The sequence below is a fragment of the Acomys minous genome (assembly GCF_964271855.1).
Source record: "Acomys minous genome assembly, chromosome: 5".
NCBI classification, from domain to species: domain Eukaryota; kingdom Metazoa; phylum Chordata; class Mammalia; order Rodentia; family Muridae; genus Acomys; species Acomys minous.
In genome coordinates this window covers 104,902,408-104,930,283 of record NC_140494.1, presented here as the reverse complement: position 1 = coordinate 104,930,283, position 27,876 = coordinate 104,902,408, and the positions used below count along the sequence as shown (strand labels likewise).

At 47.2% G+C, this 27,876-nt stretch overlaps 1 protein-coding gene across 2 annotated transcripts; it reads right to left on the bottom strand.

Moving 5' to 3' along the window:
• Positions 1-191: 191 nt before the first annotated feature.
• On the bottom strand, positions 192-27,747 carry JAML (junction adhesion molecule like). Of its 2 annotated transcripts, none has more exons than XM_084784274.1 (10): positions 27,506-27,642; positions 23,191-23,253; positions 19,795-19,946; positions 18,283-18,508; positions 12,506-12,618; positions 10,264-10,495; positions 7,840-7,990; positions 5,009-5,069; positions 3,931-4,014; positions 192-898 (listed from the first exon to the last, which is right to left on the bottom strand). In XM_084784274.1, the coding sequence occupies exons 2-10, from the start codon at positions 23,231-23,233 to the stop codon at positions 833-835; spliced, it is 1,128 nt and encodes a 375-aa protein (XP_084640400.1). In that variant the 5' UTR covers positions 23,234-23,253; positions 27,506-27,642; the 3' UTR covers positions 192-832. The 2 variants fall into 2 exon arrangements, with proteins under 2 accessions (XP_084640400.1, XP_084640399.1); XM_084784273.1 differs by having other exon boundaries at positions 194-898; positions 27,634-27,747.
• Positions 27,748-27,876: the final 129 nt, after the last annotated feature.

The following is a 27,876-nucleotide window of genomic DNA, read 5'->3' as shown; positions in this document are numbered from 1 at the left end:
AGCACCACCCCCATTAAAAAATTTCAAACTAAGATCAACCCTTTTAAATCTCATGATAACAATGAAAAGGACAGGAGCCTCGTATTTCAGACCAAGAGTTCAGTCACTGGCTGTTTGCTCTGGCAAGCCTGTTCAACGCATTTGAAAAAGACAGATTCCAGACTCCATTGGGCCTAACATGAAGCCACCAGTGCAGTGCAGATCCCCAGCACGAGGAGATCCCAGAGCTGTTTTCATATCCCACTTCCAACATGTTACCCCTAAACCGTCCCCAGTCCCCATATGCTGAGTGATTTGTGGCTCTCCCAGAGGGACACTTTCTCAGGACTTCAAATTTCTCCACCTGCCCTTCATCCAGGACATTAAAAAAAAAAAAAAAAAGATGGTTCCCACAAACCACATTTATTTAGGGATAATTCATCAAAAGAATTGTTTTTGTTGGTTTATGTCTCTTGAAGTCTCTTAGTAGCTCATCCACAAGAAAACACTGTTCACAACTCAGATCTAGTCAATGGAGTGCTTGAGACCACACTTGAAATCAACCAGCTCCCCACCCCATCAGCCAGCACACCACATCTGGCAGAAGTCCATCAGTGCCTGGTTATCTGGAGGAGTTCAGTCTTCCTGTCAGACTCCAAGCCTTCCATCTTCAGGCCTTTGACGGAGGCTGAGACCAGCTGGGAAACAGAAGTCTGAAATAGCTGCTACGGTAGCTCAGGGGCCACCAAAAATAGAGTCTTTGCCTCTGCCACAATGAAGAACCCCCTCCTTTCTTCTCAGAAAGTTTGCCCGGCTTTGGGAATTCCCCAAGCTGATGTTTTTCCCAGCTGCATTATTTGGATCGGACAGAAGAGAGTGCCGAACTGGGTGCTTTGTAGGAAGAGTGACAAACTGGGTGCTGTGGAGGAAGAGAAGAAGAAAGAAACATTTTGTGCGTAGTTAGGGACTGGGGATGTAGCCCAGCAGTGGCATGTCTGCCTGGCATGTGGAAAGCCCCGAGTTCAATCCCCACCACTAAAAAAAAAAAAGTCAAACTATAATAGTAGCAGCCATTCATTGCAATTTTCCTTATATGTTGAGTAAATACTAAATTCTGCATGCATTGCCTCATTTGGTCCTCACCCCCAGTGAGGCAAATATTACATTTCTCCTTTGTGCAATGGGGCCATCTCATGCGGCCCAGGCGAGCCTCAGACTTACTATATAGCAGAGAATGCCCCTGAGCCCTAAGGTAAGAAGACAAGCTCACAGACGCTGAGGTAGCTGCCCCTAAGTATCACCTCCTAAGCTACACAGGCAGGATTTGGAGCCAGCCAGCCAACACCAAAGAGCCTGGTGAGACCCGAACCACCACATGTGGAGCCTGGGTCCAGGAAGACATCAAAATCCATGGATGTTCAAGACATGATGCTTGTACATAACCTACATGCATGCATTTCTATACTTAAAATGTCTCTGTGTTGTGCAATTATGTGTTCTCATGTGATACCTTAAAAAAGAAAAAAAAAAAAGCCAAGAAACAAGTCTGCCATTGCTCTTCATAGACATGTCCCAAATATTTTCAATCTGTGACTGGCTGAAACCATGGATTCTGGAAACAAAGATACAGACTACACAAAAGCAATTTAATCAAGTCAACAGCAATAAAATGACAGGCTCCTCATTGTCAATTTTTTTAAAAACCAAAGAACACCTCTGCTAAGGTCTCAAACAAGAGCCTGTAGCCCAGGGTTTGACCACAGGTGGTGTGTGTGTGTGTGTGTGTGTGTGTGTGTGTGTGTGTGTGTGTGTGTGAACTAGAAAAAGATATTGGGTTGTCCCTTGGAGCTGGAGATACAGGTGTTTGTAGGATTGCCGCCTACATGGTGCTAGGATCTGAACTCAGGTCCTCATGATGGCAGAGCAAGAACTCCTAACTGCTTAGCCATCTGCCAGCCCCCTCCCCACACAGGCTTAGTAATTTTGGCACACACAGTGTTTCATTTATTTGCTTGTTTGTTTTGAGATGGGCTTTCTCTGTGTAGCCCTGGCTGTTCTAGAGCTCATGTTATAGACCAGACTGGCCTCAAGCTCAAAGATCTCCCTGCCTCTGCCTCCCCAGAGTTGGGTTTAAAGTTGTGCACCACCACCCCTGACATGTATTTCTTTTCTTTTTCTTTTTTTAAGATTTTCTTTCTTTCTTTTTTTTTTTAATTAAGTACATATAGGAGAGGTATGCACATGAGTGCATGTGCCCACAGAGGCCAGAGGCATCTTAGGAGCTGCTCAACATGACTGATGACATCCAAACTTGGGCCATCTGCACAAATAGTATGTACTCTAAATTATTAAGCCGGTTTGCCAGCCCAGCCCATGGTGTTTCTAAGCGATGTAGCCAGCCCTGAAGGCCTCTGTTTATAGCCTGGGTCTCACCTCACCCATACTTTAGCAAACCTGAGGCATCAAGGGGTCGAGTACATCAAAGGGACAGAAACACTGTTTTCCTTGCACAGCTTATGGGTAGCTGTGAAGGGCACTGCCGGTCCACTTCATGATGTTCTACTAACTGTGTAGAATGAACAGCCGTGCCAGCAGGTCTCTAACAGCCAGGATGAGGCCTGGCCTATGGCTGGAACATCACATGGCAACGATGGAAGAAGGATGAAGAAGAAAATGACTCTATTCATCCTCGACTTGAGAAGGGCTAATGTTTTACTTAATGGAACAGGGCCAGCCCTCTGATCTCACAATGCCTAGGCAGGACTTTCTCCATTGCCATCAGCTGGGAGTCATGTGTCTTCTGTGCAGTATGACAGGAGCAAACACAGCCCATCATTCCACATGCTCGGGAGGCCTGACTTCCTGAACTCAACAGAACACAGCTCCATCACGAGGGTGGGGGCCACTAATTAGTCTACAAGACAGCATGGTACCACTGTGAGCCAATTCCTTTGTCCCAACCCCTACAGTCTGCACAGCAGGGAGCCTTTCTGGGTGCTTTTCCTCCCTGAGTAAGACTCAGACTCCATCCTATCTTCTGAAATGCAGCCTGCAGCCTGCCTGGCAGTTAGAGTGTGAGAAGGTAATAACAAAGTTCAGAATAAATAAATAAATGGCCCGAAGGGGATCCTACTCTTGCCTTTTAGGATATCTGTGTGTTTACGATGTGTGTGCAAGTGTGTCAGTCCTCGCCTTCCACCTTGCTTGAGACAGGGTCTCTTTCTTGTTTGTTGTCACCTATACTGGATATGCAGCTGTCCTTGCCATAGGAACACCGGGATTACAGGTGGGCATGCTAACAGCTTTTGGTGGGCTCTGAAGATTCTAATTCAGCTCCTCGTGTTGTGCAGTAAGCACTTTCCCAAGCCATTCCCCTAGCCCTCCTCCCCACTGTGTTTCGAGACAGGGTCTCACATTGGCAGCTGCCAGGTTGGCCATAACTGGGTATGCGACTGAGAATGATCCAGAACCCCTCCTCCCTGTGCCTCCACCTCCTTAATGCTGGGAGTATACGTGTGCACTGCCGCAGCCAACTTCCACAGTGCTCAGGATCAAGCCCAGGGCATCGTGCCTGGGAGACAATTACTCTATTAACTGAACCACATCCCTAGCCCCCTAATCTTACCTTCCACTCTCCTGCAAGCCTTGTCTGATAATCTAATAAATATACTCTATTACAGCTAGTTTAGCTAGAGCTGTGCTGAGGGGCAGGCTCCTCCCTCCCTACTCAGCTAGTGCTCTCTATTGGTGACTTTAGTCTGAAGCAGGGTTTATTCTCCCCACTTCCTACTACTTGGAAAAACCAAACAAACAACAATAAAAGTCTGTCCTCACAAGCAACCTCTTCAAGTGGCCTCACCACTCCTGCGTCCCAGAGCTCGGGGTGTCTTCCCCAACAGTCCCCTCCCCCTCCAGAAACCTGGCCCAGCTAGGGCCCAGAACAGTCCTCACCATGATCATGTAGGTACCCTCTGCCTCTCCACTTGGTTCTTTCTCCTCCGCCTCCCACGTAGCAATCGAGGAGTAGACGTGTTTCTGGGTGGAGGAGAATACAAAAGTTCTTAAGTGTGACCCCAGGAAGGGGACCAGCTACTCCTGTTCACAGGGCACCAGCCTCCGAAGCCACCAAGGAGGGTTATGGAGCGCCTAAGAACTGTTCCCAAAGATGATAGTTCAGGCTTCTGAACTAACTCACCAGGAAAGGGCAACAGCTTCGAAAACCAAACATCTTTGGATCTCTAAGCACTGACCTGGCAGTAGGGGGACCCTCATCCTGCGGAAGAACTTGTTGGCTGTGGCCACTTCCTTCTGATTAGTCACAGTGAGCAGATGTTAATTACCAGCTAACTATCATCAGCATCTCTCGGAGGACTGACCCGGCAAGAACAGCCCTCCCTGAACCTCTCAGCTGTGAGGTCTGAGGGCTGGGATTCCCCAGCCTCTCGCTCTTAGGAAAAAGACACATACATTCTCAGGCTCCTAAGGATGGAATCAGGTTGAAGAAAAATCCAACTCCTGGGACAAAAGCAACCCAAAACTCAGGAAGCCAACCAATCGAAGAGAAGTGTCTAAAAGTTAAAAGAAGGGAAGGAGAGGAAGACCGGGGAAAGAGGGGACGGGATATGGGAGCTCAGGGAGATTAACCGTCCTCTCACTCCTATTTATAACTCCATTTCAGACCTCTATGGAGGGGAAGTCCTTGGTCTCCTCTGAAGGTTCCCGAACACCTACTTAGTTATTATGTCCCCAGTTCGTGAAGGTAGCAGAGCTTTCTGCTCTCAAATTCAGGGTCTTTCCTGCACCTACCAGGATCTGCTGCTGCCCAGGGCTGACCTGGCCTGGCCCAGCTCTCAGAAGCTCCAAGGCTTCCTGGGTCACTGTTGTGCAGACCAGTGGCCTTTGGGCTGAGAGCTGAGACAAAGGAGTAAGGCACAGCTCCCAAGTGACGGCCTCCTTCCTCGGCCTCCCCCAGGTTTCCTGCTGGAGTGTGCCCCTCTGTGTCGCCTTGGAGGGCGGGTTGTTCTCTCACCTCAGGATTAGTCTCCTCTTTGTTCTCCAGGCTCTTCAAGGAAGCTATCACATGCGCTGAGCTGTAAGGCATGAGAAGTACGTGGAATCAACTTCTGAACCTCACAAGGCACACTGATTCAAGTGTACCTAGAAAGAACCGTACACTTATTGGGACTTTGGCATCCAGTGGGACACCTACATCACTAGGACCCTTATGTCACTTTATCCTCTTGGGAGGAACTGAATATGCATGGAGCAGCTCTTCTGGTGGAAAATGGAAAGCTGTTCTGGGGATAGTTTAGGCTGAAACATGACTTCACCTTTTCTGTTTTCACTCTAACAATGGCTGTCCCAGAGCAGGAGGTAGAGTATAGTTGGGCACAGTGGCATCTTGAAATCCCAGCTACTCCTGAAGCATGAAGCCAGGAGTTCAAGACCAGCCTCAGCAGCATGTAGATACCCTATTTTAAATTATTATTACTACTATTACTGTTATTATTATTATTATTATTATTATTATTATTTGTCTCTGTATGTGTGTTGCATGTGTGTAGGGACATGTTCAAGCTACAACATGTGTGTGCAGATCAGAGGACAACGTTAAATAGTCTGTTCTCTTTCTACCTAGTTGAGCTAGAATCTCTCTTGCTGTTTCTGCTCCCTCTGCACACTCCAGGCTAACTGACCGGCTAGCTTCCAGATGATTCTCCTGTCTCTGAATCTTAGCTCACCACAAGAGTGCTGAGACTGGGAATGCAAGCCGTGGTATCCGACTTTGTATTTGTGTTCTGTGAACTGACCTCAGGGCATCAGGGCATCTCACTGGCCCAAGAGACCCCATTAAACAAGTGAAGGAGAGGAGAGGAGAGGAGAGGAGAAGGGAAGGGAGTGGAGGGGAAGTAAGAACACAGCAGGAAGTATGATATTAAATGACCGAACAGAGAGAAGCCATAACGCTTGGCTTCGTCGTCGTCGACAACCAAGCTACACAGAGCTACCGCCAGCCTGTGTGCTCGGACCCCTCCCTCATCAGGCCCTTCATCTCTGAGCTCTTGGCCAGGTGCCTCATGTGTTTGTCACTAACTGTATCTTTCCTATTCTGTTTTGATCTAAGGCAGAATTTTTTAAAAGGGGGGGGGTATAAGCATAAAAATCAACCACGTTTGTCTCAAATAAAAATGTTTTTATGATATGGCTGTCAAGTTGCATATTTGCACTGTTAAGTGAATAAAATACTACAAAATTAGACTGTTGGAAGTTGAGGTTCCCAAGTGGTCCCTTTATCAGGTAGGATCTTTATCTTCGTTGTCTGATGATGCCTCAGAACTATCCTTCAGCACCTCTGCCAATGACAGTCTAAGTAAAGCCTCAGACAACACGTATCCGGTGCACAGGCTCCTGCCATGAACACTGTATGGCTTCCTTTCTACACCTGAGACCATGCTGCCCATTTTCCCTTACAGCCTTCTTGGCTGCCATCCCATGCCTCCGCACGCTGGCTTGTACGGAATGCTATATTCAATGGAATACCTGCTCATCCATCACTGCCTTTCTGAGAGATGCTGTACTCACAACGACACCATAATTTTATTAGCAGCAAAGGGGCAGTGACTGTGTTTATGTGGGAATCTCAGGATAGTGGGGTTTTTTTAGAAGGCTGGCTTTCCCTAACACTGAGGCCCAGAGTATGGACATAAATTGGGAGTGGAAACCACACAGTCTGGCTCTTGGTCTTATACGCTTAAATGCATGCAGCAAGCAATGACCCTTAGACAGGCCAAACAAGTTCAAAGGCAAATCAGACAGCTCTGAGAGTAGGGGTGCTCCTGAGCAGGCACAATTGCTTTACGTAGAACCCTCATTCCCCTTGAAAAAGTCACTCAGACATCAGTGTTGTGAGTCTCAAAGTGACGTGACTTGGTGGAAGAAAACTTGGCTAGAATGTACAAGATCCAGGTTTCAATCCACAGCACAGAAAAAAAAAGTCAATATTCCTTGGTCTTCATGGGGTCTTTCCCATTGCTGTGATTTCAACTGGAACTTAGCTTAAGTTGCCAACATACTTTATTTTTGTTTTGTTTTTTATTTTGTTTTGTTTTGTTTTGTTTTTGAGACAGGGTTTCTCTGTGTAGCCTTGGCTGTCCTAGACTCACTTAGTAGACCAGGCTGGCCTCGAACTCACAGCGATCCGCCTGCCTCTGCCTCCCGAGTGCTGGGATTAAAGGCGTGCGCCACCATCACCCAGCCATATTTTATTAATATTCTGTAAACTGAGGTGCATGGAGCTGCCAATAATGAATGAAATTCTAGCATCTCTGTCCTGGTATTTGGGTATTTCTAAGAGACTGGGAGAGCCAGTGTTGAAATTCAGCCTTTTAACACATTTTGAACCAGGCAATGCCAACAAATGAAAGATTAAGGCAGGAAGATCATGAGTTCAAAGCCAGCTTGGACTACGCAGGGCTTTCCTGCCTCACTCTCCTCCCCAACTAATAACTTCTCCTAAGCAGTCACGGGTACTGTTACAGCCCTTGCGTGGGGTCTATCTCTGAACTGTGTTCGGCTCAAGCCTCCATTTGTGAGGGAGCAGATAATCTTTGCATAACACAAGGAGACCGAGTATGTTATAGTAATGTTCAAGCCTTTCTGAAGGGAGGTGAGCAAAGCGGGCAGAGCCACCTACAATGCCATCCAGTGCAACAACCAACGTAACACCACGGGCACCGGCACTCTCTTCCACTTTGGATCAAATGAGATGAGACTCAATTAGGGTGATGTGACCACTCTCCCACTTGAGAGGAGGGGGTGCACCTCGGCCTCCCAACCGAAGGGGTGGGGATGGTCATGTACCTCTTGTTGCACTTGGTTTTCTTCACAATCAAGATCAGAACAGGAAGCAGCAGGAGGGTGGCACTGACAATCCCCACGATCACCACCACCTGATTGCCATCCAGGATCACGAGCTGACTCCCTTCAGGCCGAGGAGTCTTTGAAAATGATGCTTGGAAAAGAAGAAAACATGGCGAGAGTCTTAGTATTTGAGAAAAGAACAGAGAGCCCCAGCAGCCCTGTGCCAATCAGCGTCAGCCAGCTCAGGACACTGGGACACCATTTCCACTAGAGGAAGAACTAACCCGAACCCCCCATTTGCTTAGCCCTAAAGCGGAGGTTAAAGGTGGCAAGAGAAACGGCTGCCTTTTACACCACTAATTCTATGTTAAAATTTGGCTCACCAAATGACTAGAAATAACGGGCATTTTTGAAGCCAGTGACATTTTTATGGGCAAACGATTGTTTTACAAGGAGCATACGCTATACTGTCCAGCCATGTGGTCACAATGTCACAATGCTATAAGGCTTCGGAGTACTTCTCCCACGACGGTGCCCTTCACTCGACTCATCTAGTCACTCTAAAGACATAACTGAAGTTCTTTGGTACCAGAGCTCTAGGCATGGAGGATGCCTACAAAGACAATTGATGCCCAGTTTCTGCCTCCAATGAGGAAGACAAACATGAAACAGAAACTCACATGCACGACAACAGATGTCTGTGGAGGGGACAGAAGAGCCCGGGAAAGGGGTCCTCGGTTCTGTGCAGAGCACGGAAGGAGACCTTTGCTAGCAAGTGTTAAATTTTTGTTGTTGTTGTTGTTATTGTTGTTTTGTTTTGTTTTTTGAGACAGGGTTTCTCTGTGTAGCCTTGGCTGTCCTGGATTCGCTTTGTAGACCAGGCTTCGAAATCACAGTGATCCACCTCCCTCTGCCTCCCAAGTACTGGGATTAAAGGCCTGTGCCACCACACCCGGCTGCAAGTGTTAAACTTTAATGTGAGCTTTAAAAGAAACTTTCGGTTTGTTGGGCTGTTGATAATGTGGAGAAAGGCTGAGAAAATGCCACGCGTAGGTGGCCTGAAAGGGGGTTTTGAGGAAGCGCAAACAGCTCAACAGGTGGGGTTCAAAGGCTAAAAAGCTGAAGATGTGATAGGAACTTAGGCTAGAGAAGCAATGGTGGGGTCCAAGTCAAGAAGGTGCTTCATCACCTCAGCAAGGACTTTGGTGGTTATTTGTTTGCTTGTTTGCTTGTTTTTGTTTTGTTTCTTTTTGCTACAGGTCACAGAGAAGTCCGTTGGAGTTGTATCTGCAAACAGAGCAATGAAACACTCTGCCTTGTGACTTAGATGATGGCTAAGAATGACAGCAGAGACTGGGTAGAGGCACAAGGTCAAACAGAGGAGAAAACACAAAGGACTAAGGTTGGTGACGGCCTGGAAGAAAGGTGGCCTCAAAACCAACCATGGAAATGGCCCTGACAAGTGAGTGTGGGCGGCCTCAGAAGGAGGTGGAGGATGCCAGAGCACCCAGGGGAGGAGGGGACTCATCTGCCTCGGGATGGTGTGTGGAGGCAGGAATGGGGCGGGGGGCAGGTGTGACATGCCTGTGGGTGGGGCAGCCTCAGAAGGAGGCGAGCCCCCACTCCTCGCCTTGGTGTGGTTTCTCTGTGGAGTGGAAGGCTTGTGAGAATGGAACCCACATAGGCATGAAGAAAATTCTTGAAGAAACCCACCTGCCCTGCTTCCCTTTTCAGCTGGGACCATTTGGTGCTGACAAGAAGGTGCCTGGGGGCCTGAAGCCCAGAGGCATTTCCTTTTCTAATCACGTCCTCAGACCCAGCTGGCAGACTACAGCTAGCTCCTTCAGGCCCTGGTTAGAGAGACCCCGGGCAAAGTCCACAGCCCACATCCTGACTGCTAACTGAAGTATAACTTAACTTTAACCTTGCACAACCTACCTCAGACTACATCTTTTTTTCTCCCTGGTACACAGTTTGCCAGAACACAAAACCTCTCATTAGAAGCCCCTCTGTTTCTCATTCTGGAACTTTTCTGATTTCTCTCTGTTGCTTGCTGTCTCTTACAGCTTAGGGTTATTGAATGTGCAAACCTCCCTCAAAGCCAAGCAAACATGTTTTGGGATCTCACTCTGCTCCACCCCAGGCTCCCATGTCTTTACAGCAGTGAGGTTTGGCCAAGACTTGGTGTTATATCCCTTTCCCAGGCCTCCCACAATGCCAAACCAGAGCAAGGCGAGCCTAGGCATCTGGTGAGCCAGGTTGACGGAAGTATCCCTTTTAGGGTTGCACAAGTCAAAGGCCAGCCCCTAGGAGCAACGCCTCCTTTCCACTGAGCATGCTTGGAGCCTCCCTGATTCCCTCCAGACATGGCCCTCCCTGCTGTCCTGTGCGGCCCTTCAGCCCTTTCACCCAAATATTAGATACATTGAGATTTGCCTTGGACCACGCGCAGCACAATGGTTTTCCTGGACTCCAGCTTCCCCAGGTAGATGCTGCAGGTGTAGACGCCTTGGTCAGACTCCTTCACTGTTTGAAGCGTGATGGAGCCATCGTTGTGGGAGAGGTCACCCATCAGGTTTACACGGTCATGGAAGCGGCCCTGGTTCCAGAGGTACCCTTTATACATGTTGACGTCATAGCGCAAGACGATCTCCTCCTACAAGGAAGGGTCAGCAGCATGAGGCTGGGAGGAACTGCAGAGATGGCTCAGTGGTTAAGAGCACTGACTGCTCTTCCAATAGGACCCACACGGCAGCTCACAACTGTCTGTAACTCTCTGATACCTCACGCCAACACACATAAATTTAAAATAAATAAAATATTTTTTTAAAAAAAACTAATAGCCAGCCTCCCGGCTCCTTTGCTCTAAACTCTGGCCTGCATTCCTCCTATGGGCCATATATAATCTTCCTCAGCCTCAGCCAGGGGTGGGGCATGGTGGCACAGGAGGCAGAAGCAGGCAGATCACTGTGAGTTCAAGGCCAGCCTGTTCTACAAAGTGGGTCCAAGACAGCCAAGGATACACAGAGAAACCCTGTCTCGAAAAACAAAAACAAAAACAAACAAACAAACAAACAAAAACCCACAAAACTCCCCCAGCCTCTATTCCCTCTCTCACAGCTATTTTCAATTCCTTCACTAGATTTAGTTACACAGAGACCCGGCTACTTCCTGAATGCTGCTCTCAGGGCTACTGTTCTTGATGCGCCTGTAACTAAAACCCTCCGGGTGTCTCTCCTCGCTTTCTTCAGAACACTATCTAAATGTCACCTTCATGAGGCTTCCCCGGCTGTCTTCATAGAATACAACAACCACAGAACTCTCCTTGATGGTCCTTCGTAGCTCATTATTTGTTGATGTTCACCTCATCACTGTTTCACTGTGAATACCCCTGCATCTTTACTGTTACAGAACGGGGTCTTTAACTAAATGGATGTGGAAATGTTATACAAAGGCATGTGGATATTTAGTGATGGTGATTGTGGTAGAGAGAGCGGTAAGGGCTGAAACCGGGGCCTTAAGCAGACAAAACGAGTGTTCTGCCAATGAGCTACTACACCTCCACCCCCACCCTTTTTCGTTTCTTAAAAAAGATTTATTACATTATAGATGGTTATGAGCCACCATGTGGTTGCTGGGAATTGAACTCAGGACCTTTGGAAGAGCAGCCAGTGCTCTTAACCTCTGAGCCATCTCTCCAGCCCCACCCCCACCACTCCTTCTTCTTCCTCTTTTTTTTTTTTAAGAGAAGGAGGAGAAGGAAAAGAAAGAAAGAAAGAAAGAAAGAAAGAAAGAAAGAAAGAAAGAAAAGAAGAAAGAAAAGAAGAAAGAGGAGGAGGGAGGCCTTTTGAGTTAAGGCAATGAGTTATGGATGGAAACACAAATGAAGAGACTTGGCCCCAGCTCTTCCCTCTGTTGTGAATCATGGATGACGATAAATGGGTGACAACAGGGGCTGGAGAGATGGACTCAGTGCTAGGTCTGGGCCGATCCTAGGCTTTGCCTGAGCCCCTGTTGTGTGGAGTAGGAACATAGCTCCTTCTCTAAAATCAGGAACAAGTTTTGTGGAGCGCTAATGGCCTGGGGCTAGGGCACTGGGGGAACTGTGGCTCCAGATGCTGAGAACCCAGCCCTTCCCACCCTAAGGGGCTATAGTTATTAGACTCAGGGCCACTGTGTGCTGAGTCTCTAGTGTCCTTGAAATAACTGTGTCCCCCTTGCACAACGCTGCCTGATCGGCTCCCTGCTGAAAAGGTGTCTCAAAGGCAGTGGCCACCCCATGTACAAATGCTTTCCATGTCCAGCTGTACGTCAGAGTCTTGGAAACTTAAGCAACCACCCCTCTCCCACTCCTCCCCTTCCTTTCCTTCCTGCACCACCACCACCTCCTCTCTTCATATTCCTCCTCTTTCCTCTCTCCTTCCTCCTCCTTCCTCCCTTCCTTGTTCTCTTCCCTCCCTTCTCCTTCTCTTCAAATTGTATTTCCTACCAGGAAGCCAAAGTTGCCCAGCCAAGTGGCTAAAGCCGGAAGCCAGAGCTGACAAACTCCAAGGCCCAGGCTTTTGCAATGTTACCCCCACCACGTGGTACCTGATAACCGAGTCTCCCTGCTCTGCTCTGCCTCCGGCCAGGAGTTTCTAGTACAGAGAGGCTTCCTCCTCCTTACCTTGGCATGTTCTCCTGAAGAAAACATCCAGTTTACTTTGGTCACCCGTTTCTCTCCTGTGCTCTGGAAAAAACATCCCATCTGAGTTGAATCACCTACGTGGACTGTGAGCTCTGGGAATAAAAATAGTAAGTTGAGTCAGGATTACAGTCTAATCGGATAGACTTTCTAGACAATAAGGTCTGGGGGCTGAGGAGATGACTCACTGGGTAAGAATGCTTGCTCTGCAAGCCAAAGAACCTGAGTTCAGATCCCTAGCCAGGCGTGGTAGCACTTTGCCTTGGAAACCCAGCATTCAGGAACAGAGCCAGGTGGACCTGAGAAGCCGCTGGCCAGCCATCCTAGCCAGAACGCTGGCACTTCTAGTTCTGTGACAGACCCTATCTCAAGGTAAAATCGTGGAGAGAGATGGAAGAGGGCAAATACAACTGTGCCCTTGTATATGTAGCGCGTACACACACACACATACACACACACACACACACACTAAATAAATAATAAAGTCTAGACAAAGATTCTCAACGGTAAAATGTCACTGTCACAACCAACGATGAGAATGAAATCTCTAAGAGCCTCTGCTCAAAGCAACATGGAGTCCCAGCATGCGAGAATGTGCTCCCTCCCCACAGACACCAAGTCTGAGGTGTCTGTTGTTTGAACACTGCAGTCAACTCTTGCTGCTTGCCTTTAACTCCTTTATCTTTCCCTCCTTTCCTGAATCCCTCTCAGATTTGAAGTCCACAGTAAGTATAGGAAAAGCCCTCACTTTCTGTTCCTGGACATCAGCACAGCATAAACAAGAAGTGGAAAGTCAGAAAACTCATTCCCATGTTTCACTTTCTCGTTATTCTAACTAGGAAGACAGATGAATCCTGGGTAACTTTCTTCAAATTCCTGTTCCTCATTTTACAAGGGTATTTGGGTCTTGCCTGAGACTTACTTCTGGCTTCAACACAGGTCACGAGACTCCTTGCAAATTAAGCCAAGGAAGTAGGCAGTTCTCCCTTGGCTTCTCTCTCTCCATTTCGATCCTGCCCTCTCCAGAACTCCACCTCCACATCCGACCCCAGCCCCCACCTCCAGCTCTCCCAGCCCTCCAACTCATAGGAGCTTCCTTCTGACGGTACAACCAACTGACCCCGCCATATTCTCTCGGAATAAGCCATTCTAAGAGGTCCCTGAAAAGAAAGCAAGTAGAACGTTGCTAACTTTTCCACGCTGCCTTACACAAAGCAACCATGAAGTCATTTATGAAAGCCAAGGCGCACAAGGGGACACAGGCCTGAGTCTCAAGTAGACAGAGTTCTTTCGAAAGAATGTTAAGCAAAGGGCCCGAGGGAACAAATGCAGTGCATAAGCAGGCTTTTCATCCAAGTTCCCTGCCCGGGAGAACATGAGCTTCCTGCCCAGCAAGAGAGCTACACAGTGGGAAGAAGGCAAGAGAAAATAATATGAACTTAAGCTCAGTAGCAAGAACTCTGCAGGCAGTGAAAACCCACTCCAAGGGCATCAGGAGAGAAGGAGACTCCCTCTCAGTTATATCAGCACATTAAGAACTGAACACTGGCTTTTAAATCAGTAACAACTGAACGTTTTCAGTCTTTTTAATGCACTGATCATGTGCCAGACACCATATAGGCTGCGTAGCAATTAGTCATCATAACACGTGTGTCCAGTCCCTATGACCTGAGCCCATCCAGTACCTCATACATGCTAAGGACACGCTCGGCCACAGAACTGTATCCCCGGCTGAAGAATTTATAGGGTTTTTAGGGTCCTACTATACTGCTCTCCATTTTCCAGGGAAGAACAGTGAACGGGGCCCAGCGCCACATGAACAGGAAAAGGAAAAGTCAGAACTCAAACCCGAGTCCAAGTGCAAACAAACCGCGAGCTTTCTGGTGCGCCGTACTCTCCCGTGTCACGTCAGCAGGAGCCAGAGCAAAAGGACTGGAAACTGGTGTTGCCACCTAAAATGCTTAGGAATTATGGAAAGGGCAATGAAGTAGTGGAATCACAGGGTTATAAACTGGAGAGTACACACAGCAAAGAAAAATCACAGCCGACTGTACAGGGAGTGTCCAGACAGGCAGAGACAACCTCTGTAAACAAGCGGGCCCCGGGGCACCTGGCAAGGAGGCCAAACTGTTAGGGCTTAGCTCTATCTGTTCCTGTTCTGGCTGAAGGGGGAAGAAATGTGGGTTCCCTCAGCCGCGATTGAGGAAACACCTGAACATCCTAATGTGCTTCTAGCTGGACGCCCTGGCTTCTTTGGCTCTCAGCGTTGGCTCCTATTGGCCCTTCTTTACGTCCCTAAGGCAGAAAGGGTGGCCATCTCGTGAGCTGCAGCTTGAGGAGGGCGTGTGTAGGTATCGCACCGGAGAATGAAGATAGAAAAGGGACACACAAGGAGAATCTTGGCGGGGGAAGCAAACATCAGACTTCCTCCCTTCTCCTGGAGGACCAAAGCTTTGGATTTAAGGGGGGAGGGGGGAAAGAGGCGGGGAAATGATGAGGGGTGCCAGAGGCCACCCACTATGAGTCTATTCTCACAAACTGGATTCACACGAGGGACACTAGTTTAAGGATTCCATCCATTACACAAATGTGTATTGATTACCTACACTCCACCAAGCACTATGCCAAAGGCTTGTCAGAGACAGACAAGCAGGGACGACACAACTGCATGGGTGTCAATAGCATCAGGAGAGAGACAGGGAAGGTGCTGGGGGCTTGTTAGGTGTTCAGTAGCTAAGAACTAAAGCCAGCAGGGGACAGGAGAGGCCCTACATTATGACCCTTTACTCTCAGGCAAGGGACCCTGAGGCCTCTATGCCATGCTTATTAAAGACTCATTTTTATTAATTTTTAATTATGAGTGTGTGTAGTGGGGGTGGTATGTGCATGTGATTGCAGGTGCCCAAATAGGCCAGAGGGGTTGAATCCCCCTGGAGCTAGAGTTACAGGCCATTGTAAGCTGAGAACCCAGGCCTCTGAAGACCAGGATGTGCTCTCAAAGACTGAGCCGTCTCTCCAGCCTCTATCCCACACCCTTTTTAATTGGAAAAATTGTTTCTCATGCAGTGGCTTTGATCATGTTTTCCGTCTCCCCCAGTTCCTCTCAGATCCCCCTCACCTTTCTATGCACCCCACTTTATGTCCTTTTTTCTCTCCTTCCCTTAAAAAAAACACAGACAAGACAAAACAAAAATAATAAATACAACGCACACAAAAGCAAACCCCACAAAACCACAAAAGTGAAAATCAAAATAAACAAGCAAAAGATTGACGACAAAAATACTCAAAGAAAAATGAGACCAAAAGTCTACAAAAATACCATTGATGTGTGTGTGTGTGTGTGTGTGTGTGTGTGTGTGTGTGTGTGTGTGCCCACATTGATCTATTAGGCACAGGACCTGCCCTGAGAACTGTATCCAGTAAGACTCCACTGAAGAAAATTGATTTATGCTCTGCCAGTGGACACCAATTGAAACGGCTTCTTGGTTACAGGTGGGAGCCCATGTCCACTTTCCCCTCTGAGTCTGGGACTCTGAAAGGCTGTGTAGAGCCTGTGCATGCTGGCATAGTCTCTGAGTTCATATGAGCGTCAGTTCTGCTGTGTCTGGAAGAGACAATTTCCTTGGTGCCATGCATCCCCTCTGACCACTCTGTCTCTTCTTCCACAGGGTTTCCTGAGCCTTGAGAAGAGGGCTTTGATAATGGCATCCCATTCTGAGTACTCCAAAGTCTCTCACTCTCTGTACAATGTCCAGCTTGGGAGCTCTGTGTTAGTTCTCACTACCCCACACTCATAAAGAATGCATGTATATGGCGGGCAGTGGTGGCGCACGTCTTTAATCCCAGCACTTGGGAGGCAGAGGCAGGTGGATCTCTGTGAGTTCGAGCCCAGCCTGGTCCACAAAGTGAGTCCAGGACAGCCAAGGCTACACAGAAAAACCCTATCTCAAAAAACAAACAAACAAAAAACAAAATCAACCAACCATCTACCAAACAACCAAAAACTCAGAAGCCCATAAAAACTATCTGTCTCATTCTTAGCCAAATGTGGTGGTCTGTGCGTGGTCAATTTGTAGACCATGCTGGCCTTGAATTCACAGAAATCCACTTGCCTCTGCCTCCCCAAGTGCTGGGATTAAAGGTGTGTACTATCATATCCTGCTCTGATACTTTCTAATTACATATTTTATTTGGAAATGTTTTTTGTTTATTTGGTTTTTGGTTTTTGTTTGTTTTGTTTTCTGTTTGTTTGTTTTGATTTTTCGAGACAGGGTTTCTCTATGTAGCCTTGGATGTCCTGGACTCACTCTGTAGACCAGACTGGCCTTGAACTCACAGAGATCTGCCTGCCTCTGACTCCCGAGTGCTGAGATTAAAGGCATGCGCCACCAAACCTGCCCTTGAAAATATTAATATGGATACACAAACTAATGTTAGATGCCCTGGGTGTGATTGACTTGGATATCATTAGTTTATTAGGAAAAAAAAAGGTGTGGAAACTGTTCACACAACAAAAGAGTTCAGAACACCATGGAGTGGGCAGCTTCTTGTGCTGCCATTTTCTGCTCAGTCTAACACAGCCTAGAATGTCACCGTCTCCTCCAGGCTGGAGAGTTGGCTCGCGGTTAAGAGCACTTGTCCTTTTGAAGGACAGGGGTTTGATTCCCAGCGCCCACATAGGGTTCACTACTTCCTCAGGGACCAGGCCAAAAAAAAAAAAAAAGCACTCATATAAATAAATCCTCAAAAAAAAATGTTTTAAAAGAAGAAAAAAGAATGTCACCATCTCTAAGTAAGGACTGCCCTCCATCTCTGGGGGAATTTTCCTTCCAGCAGCTGGCTGACCCTCCCCCTTTGTTTTAAAGACCAACTATTGCCTATGAGACTTCTGGAGATTTCTCTGGAGTATAATGCCTCTTTGGGTTACAGTCTTGCCTGGGATCCTTTCAGCTTGGTCAGAGAGAAGGAAAACCTTTTCAATGTCTGTCCTGACAAGATTCTAGTCACCTCAGTTCAAACTGTCGTTTGCAGACTATTTGGAAGCAGTAGAATGCTACTTTAAACAAAGCCTGCCCTGACATCACCATGAAATGAAGAGTAACAAGAAAAACGACTTTGGTTTTTGTGGGTTGTGAGTAGAAAGTAGGGGTCCTCTGTGAGTGGGGGTCTCCTGCCAACCCCTGTCCTGTCCTCACACTCTGCCAGAGATGTCCCTAGAAGTTCTTAAAACCACTAAGCAAGGCTTAGGCTATAGCTCCTGTGAGAGTATGTTCACCTAGCATGACAGAGACCCAAGGATTAAACCCCCAGTATGTCAAACAAAAGCTACCCATCTGCTGACGTCATTCCTTCCATTTATAGACAGGAAAGTAAGAAGTAAAGAAGTGAGAGAAAGCCACTCCCTTGCTTAAGCTCCAGAACTCCTGACATAGGCACCTACAAAACATGGATGTGGCATCAGTGTGCCCAACTGAAAGGAATTGTCAGGTACAGAAAAAGAAACATGGCTCCATGGCTCAAGTATCAGTTGTGTCATTTATAAATAGGTATCCTTAGGCATAGGACTAAGCTTCATCAAGCCTGGGTTACCTCCTCTGCAAGATGAAAAGGACAGTGCAAGCTTCCCAGGGGTTCTGTGAAGAGAGGGTGTGCTTGTACTGAGGACTCACCCTAAGGCTGGTACTTAGCCTAAAGGCTCCTTTCCTGTTCCACAGCAACCGCCTGCCCTCTGGCCCCGCTTTGAGTAAGTGTCCACATACCTTTCGGCTCCTCTGGCAGCACGTACAGCACCACGGACTTTTTATACACCAAGCTCTCACTTTTGAGGCGGATTTCACAGGTGTAGTTTCCCTGGTCAGCCTCTTGAACATTTTGGAGCAGGAGAGAACCATCATTTTGTGAGACGTCCCCCACCAAACGCGAACGATTCTGGAAGCGCCCCGTAGACACGCTAAGGTCGGAGTAATAGTACAGCACGTACTCATCCTGAGAGGAGCAGACATCGGAGAAAGTCAAGAGAGGAACAAGACCCACGAGTCTGGGTCGAAAAGACCACTATGTGGAGACATCTAAGCTATCACCACGATACTGATCAAAAAAGTACTCAGCTAATAAGAATATTAATAATGATAATGTAGCAGGTAGCTGTCTAGCTTGTACAAGGCCCCATGACTAATTTTCCATACAGACAAAGGAAACATGGTATCCACATTTTCGTTTCTTACAACATAAGGAAAAATGCAACACCTTCTCGGATGACTGCTCTGGGGATTAGATCTTTTTTATTTCCTGTCTTATGACGGGGACAGGTAAAATACTATTCAAACATATGACCTAATTCCTCTAGTATTGTGGGCTGGTGTTCCCCACAGGCTGGCTGGCTTCCACTCCCCTCAACTACGGCTTCCTCCAGCCAGCAATACCTTAACACAAAAGAAAAAGTCATCTGTAGGAATGGTAGGAGGCTGGGGGGCGGAGCCCTGGGGAATTGTTTAGTCGGCTTCCACCTTAGCTCTGCGTCTTTCGTCTTTCGTAACAACAAATAGAACTATAATCTGAGGGAAGCAGCATTGCAGGGATAGCAGAGAGTCGCTGATTTGCAAATATTGCTATGTCGTTGCTAGCAGCAAACTACTTGGGCCATATTTCACAGGCGATCCTGACAGCCGCACATCTCCGTGGGCGCTGTGGCAGAGAGGGAAGACAGTTTCCAGTCAGAGAGCTCAGGAAAACACAGGCCTTGCCTGGCTGGCTGCTGATCGCAAACACTTCAAGCAGGTGCAAAGAAGCAAAGCATGGTCGTCCCCCGCCCCCCCCCGCCCCCGGCAAGAGTAGAAGAATGCTCAAAGGATCTATCCAGCCATATGGAAAGATACCCGTACCATCATTCTTGCTCCTAGCTCAGAGCTCTTCTGTCTAGACTATAGGAATTGCCTCCCACGTCCACCTTACCTGCCCTATAGGGCAGGAGACAATGAAAGCAAAATGAAAGATCTCCCATGGGCCCTGAACCAGTTAAGCGTTGGCACCATTATGGTCACCTTCTTCTTCACAGCAGGGGAGGTGGGTAAAAGCTCAGGCCAAGTTGGATAACTCTGCCCTGCTGACGACACACATGCAAGTGGCCAAGCTAAAAGGAGGCCCAATGACAGCTCCCTCCAAAGCTTTTACAGCGCTGAGTCAAAGACTCAATAGCTGAGTCTCCCACATCCATCCCATCCTGACATCATAAGCCAGGGGCGGGTCTACATGGTCAGGCTGCCTCCTCTTACCTTAGTACTTTCCCCTTTTGAGAGTATCCAATCCACTTTGACCACATGTCCCGCGGTCTTCTGGACAACACATCCCATCAAAGCTGAATCACCCACATGCACTCTCAGCTCAGGGGAGGAAATGGTCAAGTCCGTCAGGCCCTGAGAATAACCTACAGGGGTTAGAGGCAAGAAGACATGTTACTTAGACAAGTGACCTCAACAACAAAACTCAGTGTCTACCTCTAGACATCACCCGACACACACACACACTCCATCAATGATCCAGCATAGCCTAAGCGCTCAGCTGCCTGTCACTCAAACCAGCATGGAAAAGGGAGAGGCGCCCTGTACTTATCAACACGGTTCAAGTCTGAAGGGTTCTGCACCCTTCAAGCTGCAGGAAGAGCTTGCTGGCTCCCTTGGCCTCGCTAGTCCCTTCTTCCCCTTTTCTGGAATTCCTCCTCCCTTCCTCCCTAATGAAAGGGAATCCTGACGTTACACATCCACTTCCTCACTTCTCTTAGCTCTGCATACAGTGTTCTTAAGGTTAAACAGGAAGTGGGCTCAATGCTTGCTCACAGCTGAAAGGTCTGCTCACTAGAGGTTTTGTTTTCTTCCTCTTTTCCCTTTATTTAGTCCCTTTACAAAAGCTTCTCTCTGCATTTGCTGGCTGAGTCTTTCTACAGTTAAGTGGGCCAGAGCGGGCCACCGCTTTCTCTTTTGAGTTTCCTGTGTGTTTGCCCTCTCCCAGCCTTGTCTTTCCAGCACTGCCATCAGCTCGGCCTTTTAAGAGGCATTTCCAGGCATGGTCTCCCTCAGCCCCATCACTTGCCGCCGCTCACAGAATTTCAAGATGTCATTAAGAGGGAAAACCACAGCAAGGGCATTTCTGTTTTCACAAGATATCCTCTGGCAAAAAGAACAAAACCGAGAGACAAATTTAGATGCTGCCCAGTTCGTGTCAAAAAGCCAAATGAACACATATGGGAGTGAACAGGAGAGGTGCCAGCCTTTTCATCCAAGCTGTCTCCCCTGAGAGGAGAGAGAGAGAGAAGTTCCTGCATAACAGCAGGCTCACACAGTAGGGAGGATGGAAAAGTACATAGGCCCTTTCAACCCATACCCTTGGATGGAGGTATTTTTGAAATCAAACTAGCTCCAACGACTATTCGGAATTTTCCTGTGAGGAAGGATTGAGCAAGTGTGCGCATGCGCGTGCGTGCATGTTTCACTGAGTTCAAAGTAGATAAATAAAATAATGAAGTGGGCCAGTGAGATGCCACCAAGCCCGACAGTTCAATCTCCCAGACCCCACATGGTGCAAGAACCCATGCCTGCAATTTGTCCCCAGACCTCCATACTCTTACCCCCACGTAAATAAGTAAAATCACAGACAATAATACAAATAGCAAGAAAGAGTTGGGCATAATGATGCATGTCTATGATCCCAACACCGGAGGCAGAGAAAAGAAGATACTGAGTTCAAAGCCAGCCTGGGCCAAAGAAAGCCTGGACAAATGGCCAGCTCTGATGCCTACTTAACATGCCAAAGTTCACGCGGGCAAGCACCTGTTACAGTGTCCTGGCTCCTCCCAGCCCTTCTCAGACACCCTTCTGCCCGAACCCTCTCCAACCTCTGAGCTTCACTTTCCTTCCCTCAGCTCTGGATTCTCATTTCACAGCTGTCTTGGCCTCTTGGCCCCTCTCTTCATCCTCTGTTTGTGTTTCCTGATCCCTCTCTCTTCTCTTCTATTCTATTCTATTCTATTCTATTCTATTCTATTCTATTCTCTCCCTCTCCCTACTGGCCATGTCTAGTCTGGACTCTCCCAGATGCCTCTGGCTGTACTCTCCCTCATGTCTACAATAAAACCCTTCTCCTCAGCCATACCTAGGAGCGGTCATGTCCTCATTCTCATTCACATAGAAAGGCTGCGGCTACACATTAAATTAATAAATAAGAGTAAAGCACCAAATTAATTCCTACAGATCTATTTTCATGGAATAAGGAACAGGATACAGGCTGAAAAGAGAAAGAGAAAGGAAAGAGGGGGAGGTGGGCGGCAGGAGCTGCTCTGGGCACCTGGGCAAGGTCTAAACAGGAGATTCCTTCCCGGTCTACTGAGCCAAAGCAGGCTTTCCAGGAGGAAGTAAAACTTGGAGGAAGCTTGTAGACTCCAGAAGGCTTGAGCAAGTTTGTTGGGGTGAGGTACTAGGCAAAGGGGTAAAAAGTGGGAGGAACAGAGATTTCAAGGCAAAGAAAGCAACCACAAATTGGGAAAGAGTTCCCTGTCTTTAGAAACCACAAAAGCATCCGCCTGGCAAAGTCATAAGAAAAAACAGAAGGGCTCCTCCAGGCTGGAGAGATGACTCAGGGGATAATAGCACAGTCTGTTCTTCCAGAGGTCCTGAGTTCAATTCCCAGCAACCACATGGTGGCTCACAGCCATCTACACTGGAATCTTATGCCTTCTCCTGGCGTACAGGCGTACGTGCAGATAGAACACTCATCATAAAATAAATAAAATCGAAGAACAAGGAGGAGGAGGAGGAGAAGAAGAAGAAAAGAAGAAGAGAAAAAGAAGAAGAAGGAGAAAAAGAAGAAGAAGAGAAAAAAGAAGAAGAGGAGGAGGAGAAGAAGAGCCCCTCCACTTGCTTTGGTAATTTCCCTTCCAGATCTGAGGCTAGCTGTAGTCGACAGACGCCAGTGTAAAGTGTAGGAATGCATAAAGAAACTTCCTTTGTATCACACAGGCATGTCCTAGAACACCCAGAAAGGACTCAAAAACAGTCTGTGCCCAATAAAAACAGAAGAAGGCAAGAAGAATCAACCACCTGCGGTTCTGATGAAAACAGCAGTTTCATCAGAACCAAGAAATTCCAGCTCAGGATTTCCATATCCCACAAATCAAAGGGAATTAAACATGCCTACAATTAACCATTAAAAAATATATGAGACTAGGGCCAGCAAATTGGCTCAGTGGGTAAAAGCATTTGCCACCAAGCCTGAAGATCTGAGTTCAACCAGGGACCCTCATGGTAGAAAGAAAGAACCAGCTCCTGCAATGTGTCTCTGACATCCTCATGCCCTTCCTCATAACACTAAATAAATAAATAAATAAATAAATGTAAAGAAAAAAACGCAGAAGTGGTCTGAAGAGATGGCTCAGAGGTTAAAAGCGCTAGCTGCTCTTCTAGAGGTCCTAAGTTCGATTCCCAGTAACCACATGGTGGCTCACAACTACCTATAATGAGATCTGGTGCCCTCTTCTGGCATGCAGACAGATCACTGTATACATAATAAATAAATAAATAAATAAATCTAAAACATATGTATCACTAAACTTTTAAAAAATGCAGATATGAGACAAAGGAAGATTCACATATTGTCCTTAGTGTCTTGGTTGGACTTACCCAGGATCACTGGAACTACAATCAGCTTCAGGAGACAAAGCATGCTGCTTTCAAATTTTCACTCTTAAGATAAAAAAGAAAGGAAAATCAGAAAATTATATCCAGAGAACATTATCAACTGAGCAAACAACAGTGAGCGCCAATGTAGGCCAGGTTCTGTCTGAGGTGCTGGCATGGCACCGAACGTTAGGAGACAAGGTCCTGGGACATCTACAAGTCACATATGAAGGAGAGTGGAAAAAGAGAAGCAAGCGTCTATAAGAACAAGATGGCATCAGATGCTGAGAAGGGCTCCTGCTAAACAAAAGCAGGTGGTGTTTGGAGAGACACTGGGGGTCTGCTTCAAGTTGGCCAGAAGAGAAGGTCTAATGACAGTCACGTTCCCAAACAGGGGCCCTTGAGCCAGCCACGCTAGACACTCCTGGATGTTTCACATACACGGAACACTGCAGAGTCCCAGAGCCTCAGCTTTCTACCTGCCCCTCCAGCCTAATCGGAATTGCTGCTTTGATGCAAGTAAAGACTGCTCCATGCAAGTGGGAGAAGAAACAGACAAAGAATGGACTGGACAGTGATTGATCAATCGATCTGTGTTTATCAGGGTGCTAGTGTTTAGACCTAGGGCACTGCGCTACCGGATGCATGGCCTCAGTTCACAAAGGGGGAAGATTTAAGCCTTTTAACTCATTATCAAATTTAAAATACAAAGACCCTACATGAAAGACTTTTTTCCCCCTAACCTTTAAAAGGCAGGACAGTGTGGGTAGAATTAAGACGAGTTGCACATAAAACCACTTCAGGTGTCTTTATTTTGTCTGTGCCACTAATGTCATGATCTCCACTGGCTCTTGGAAAATGACTCATTGCTCTACAGAAAGTCCCCCCCCCCAAATGTTCTTAGACAAGCTGAAGAACCCCAACATTAAGAAGTTACAACTCAGGCTGTCTTGAGGGGGTCAGACCTATTACCTCTGCCCGCCCAACTCCTCACTAGAAGAAGCATTCTACTCAGAACTGCTAAGAAAGGTCCCTTATTGCATTAATAGCAGGGGGCACCAGCCGTCTCTGCTGGGACATCTGACACTGGCCGTTTCCTTTCTAAAGCATAGTTGCCTGGGGTTGAGCGATGGCTCTGCAGTTAAGAGCATGTATGTTCTTATAGAGAATAAGTTTGCTTCTCAACCCCACTGTCTGCTAATTCATGAACTCTATCTCCAGGGACATCTGTTGCCTCCGATCTCCATGGGCACCTGTACTCACGTGCCCATACCCCCACACAAACATATACACGTACACATGATTCCAGACATAAAATAAAATAAATACACATTCTTAAGTGGTTGCCAAAAAGGTGCCTTACCTGTATTCCAATCAACAAAATCCACTTGAGAAAAAAAAAAAGGAAACTGTGAAAAGAGTTTCCCCAGGTGTTTTTTTACTCACTGCAACTTAACTTCCTCACCTACAGCCCAGGATAACAGTGTAAGGATCAGATATGATCACATAGGTGACAGTGTTTTGAAAAAGAGGAAGAATCGCTGGGCAGGATCCCATTTTCTAGACACTAAGAACCAGAGCAGCCTGTGACTTTAGAGAACAGTGAACTGTCAATCAGGATGAACTAGAAGCTGTGGCCAGGAACTGCACTGTTCCAGCTATGTCAGGAGTCACACAGAAGCCCCCTACTGAAAGCACATATCTGCTCAGTGCCGCCCACCTCCCCTGACACATACACAGTTGGTGGCCATAACGGGTTTCCCCTTGTAGCATGCCTTAACTCTAGCGAGTCATATTCAGACATCCAAGATCCTTGTCACCTACCCGGGGATCTACAGAGCCCCCTTCTCTGCTCATAAACAGCTCCCAGCTCTCCCAGGATTGCCTCAAGAGAGCTCAGAAGAGCAATGGCTAATTTGCATGTCTGTCACCAAGCTGATTCATATTTAAGTCTGCTCCACTACTGTGCTACAGGGATCTACATTGCTGGGAGCATGCAAGGTAAATGTTTGTCACCAACAATGTGACCATTACCTTGAAGTGAGCGTCAAGGCATCCTGCAGCCCCTTGACGCTATTCTACAAGGAAAACAGCAACATAAAAAGGGCTGAATTACTCTCTCAGAGCCACACCCAACCTTCAAACCAATTCTAAGAACTGTACAGCGTGCTAGATAAACAGTGCCCGTTTTCAGTCCTAAACACTCAGATACACCAATAGAGCCCTGTGTGAACTGGAGAGAAAAGGCAGTGATTTTTTTTTTTTTTTTTAGCAGAAAGAGAATTGAATTTGATTTTTTTTTTTTTAACAACTCAACGTTAACATTATAGGCTCAGACTTGTTTTTTTCTAGTTGGTAGGCAACTACACCAACAGGGATTGAGATGCAATAAATAGAGAAAGTTGTAATGCCGGGGACTGTCTGAGCAGCTTACACACTAATTCGCTCAGTCTTCACCACTTTTGCAGATGGGGAAACTGAGGTACAGGTGAGTGGCACGGCCTGAATTCTGTCCCAGGGAGTCTGGGTTTCTGGATCTTCCAAACCCAGCCGGTATCATCACATTGCCCCGTACCTGTCAATGTCGCTGACACCTTAGTGTGCTCACTGCCCAGGCTTTATTTGGAGAAGCAAAATTAATCACTCCCCCGACCAGATATTCTTCCAAACCTCACTGCACACACCTTCATGCCCTTAACTCCTGTTGTTGATTCATTTTTCAGATATCAAGTTTAATGTCATTTCAGGGAAAACTCTTCTCAGCCATCCACCCTAGGACAGGCCGCCTAGACACATTATGCCTTCATGGAACTAATCACCCACTTGTTGGTTGCTCATCTGGTTAAATATTTGCTCTTCCTCTCACTCTCCAAGATGCCAAGCTACAAGAGGCTGAGAAGGCACCTATGTATCAAGACAGCGTCTAGTGCCAGCATAGTGCTGGGGGCCAGGAGATCCTCAGTGTACAGCTTCTCAAGCAAACTTATGGCATCTTGGGAATTTACTAAGAAGCTTCTAGTCAAGTTTCAATTTCCTGTATAGGTGGCAAATATTCAGAAATTCTTTTTTAGACACACACACACACAATCACACATCACTCAGTAAAGGAGAATATATGTCATCAGGAAATTCCATTTTGTGACCACCCTATCAGACAAACTAAGATGGCTACAACGCCACTAGGCTGCATAATCTTATAGGGCCATTGTCGGTGCACTGTCTAATAAAATGTTATTTAGTACATAACTACATACACACACATATACACACGTATATATTTTCAAACATACATGATTATCAAAATTCTGACTTCTAAACACACACAAATGAAACAAATTCCAACTAACGCACCAGAAACACCTTGTCACTAGGTTTGTTAAGCCCTCATCTCCACCCTGCTCCCTTTCCGGAGACTGGGGTGGATACATTTCAGTGAGGCCGCAAAGCCAGTTATGCCACATGCCAGCCAAGCATTCTGCCCTACGCTCACAGCTCCTTCACAGTAATTCCTGGCCAACGTCTCCTATCGGTCCTAGGGTGTGTGTAACCACCAGGCACGCTTTCCTATTATTAATAACGAATGGGAACCGCTCCCCTCTGTATAATTATGGAAGGGGAAAAGCTTCAGAAAAGAGACTTGTAGCAATGAGAAAGCCACTCAGAACGTGAACACGGCCCTCAGATATGACAATACTGTAAGACGGTGGGAGAGCAGGGGGCTGTCTCCTAGCCGGTTTGCCCCCTGGTAATAACAGACTACAGCGACAGACAACAGTGTGGCATTCTTGCTTATGCCTTCCGCCCTTCAGCTGCCCCATCCCTTCCTGTGTACCTTTGGCCTCTCCGAAATGAGTAAGTATACAAGCCCTCATGACCACTCTGAGATACAAACCTCTTAAAATACGTCCTCGGTTTGCCTTCTGAGTCCATGTAACCCAGACAAAAGGAGGTTGCTTTGTGGCTCTTGCAGCACAACCTAGGTTACACACTATTCCGATGAGATCTTGGGAACCATCTCCCACTCCCTTCAGACCAGCATGTAGCTGGTCAGCATCCAGCCTGCAGCTATCTTTCTGGAGGTCTGGGCTATGTCAGGGTGTGAGGAGTACAATCATCTGACTGTCTTGGGAGACTTGAAGTCCTGCCTTGGTGACTTAGGTAGACAGTGAGTTAGGAGTACTGCAATGACCTTAGGGACAGCCAGTCACGCCTCTGACTAAAGCTGGAGCCCTCAAACAGCCTCCTTCCCGCTGATCACAAGCAGAGAACCTACACACAAAGTACACAACAGAAACTAACGCTGTACCTACTCGCTCACCTCTAGGTATGGTCTCCCCAGTCCTGCAACAATGCCAACTGAAGCAGCCTTCCCTGGGATGAAGCTAGCTAGCCTCCTTGTCAGAACAGCTCCAACAGTGGCTCACCACACACACAGTCGCTGCTTACCCAAGATAAGAGCGCCCAGGAAAAGCAACACACCACGACCTCCTGCCACAGCATCACAGTGCAACTGAGAGGCTCAAAGCGAACCAGATGTGTGCGTGCCTTCTGAGGTGGCTGCGGAAACACAAACAGGAACCTTCTGATCAAAGTTCTCCTTTCAGCCACTACCCAATTGGCATTTATGTTTTCAGTGTCTTTAAAGTAAGTTCTGTCAATTTCACAAATGTTACTCAATGGGTGATAATG

Coding starts and splice junctions, on each gene's coding strand:
- JAML (XM_084784273.1), bottom strand. CDS start 23,233: ATGCTTTGTCTCCTGAAGCTGATTGTAGTTCCAGTGATCCTGG. Junction 10,496..12,505: donor CTTCAGGAGAACATGCCAAG/GTAAGGAGGAGG, acceptor CCTTCCTTGTAG/GAGGAGATCGTCTTGCGCTA. Junction 7,991..10,263: donor GGTCCAAGGCAAATCTCAAT/GTATCTAATATT, acceptor TTCTTTTCCAAG/CATCATTTTCAAAGACTCCT.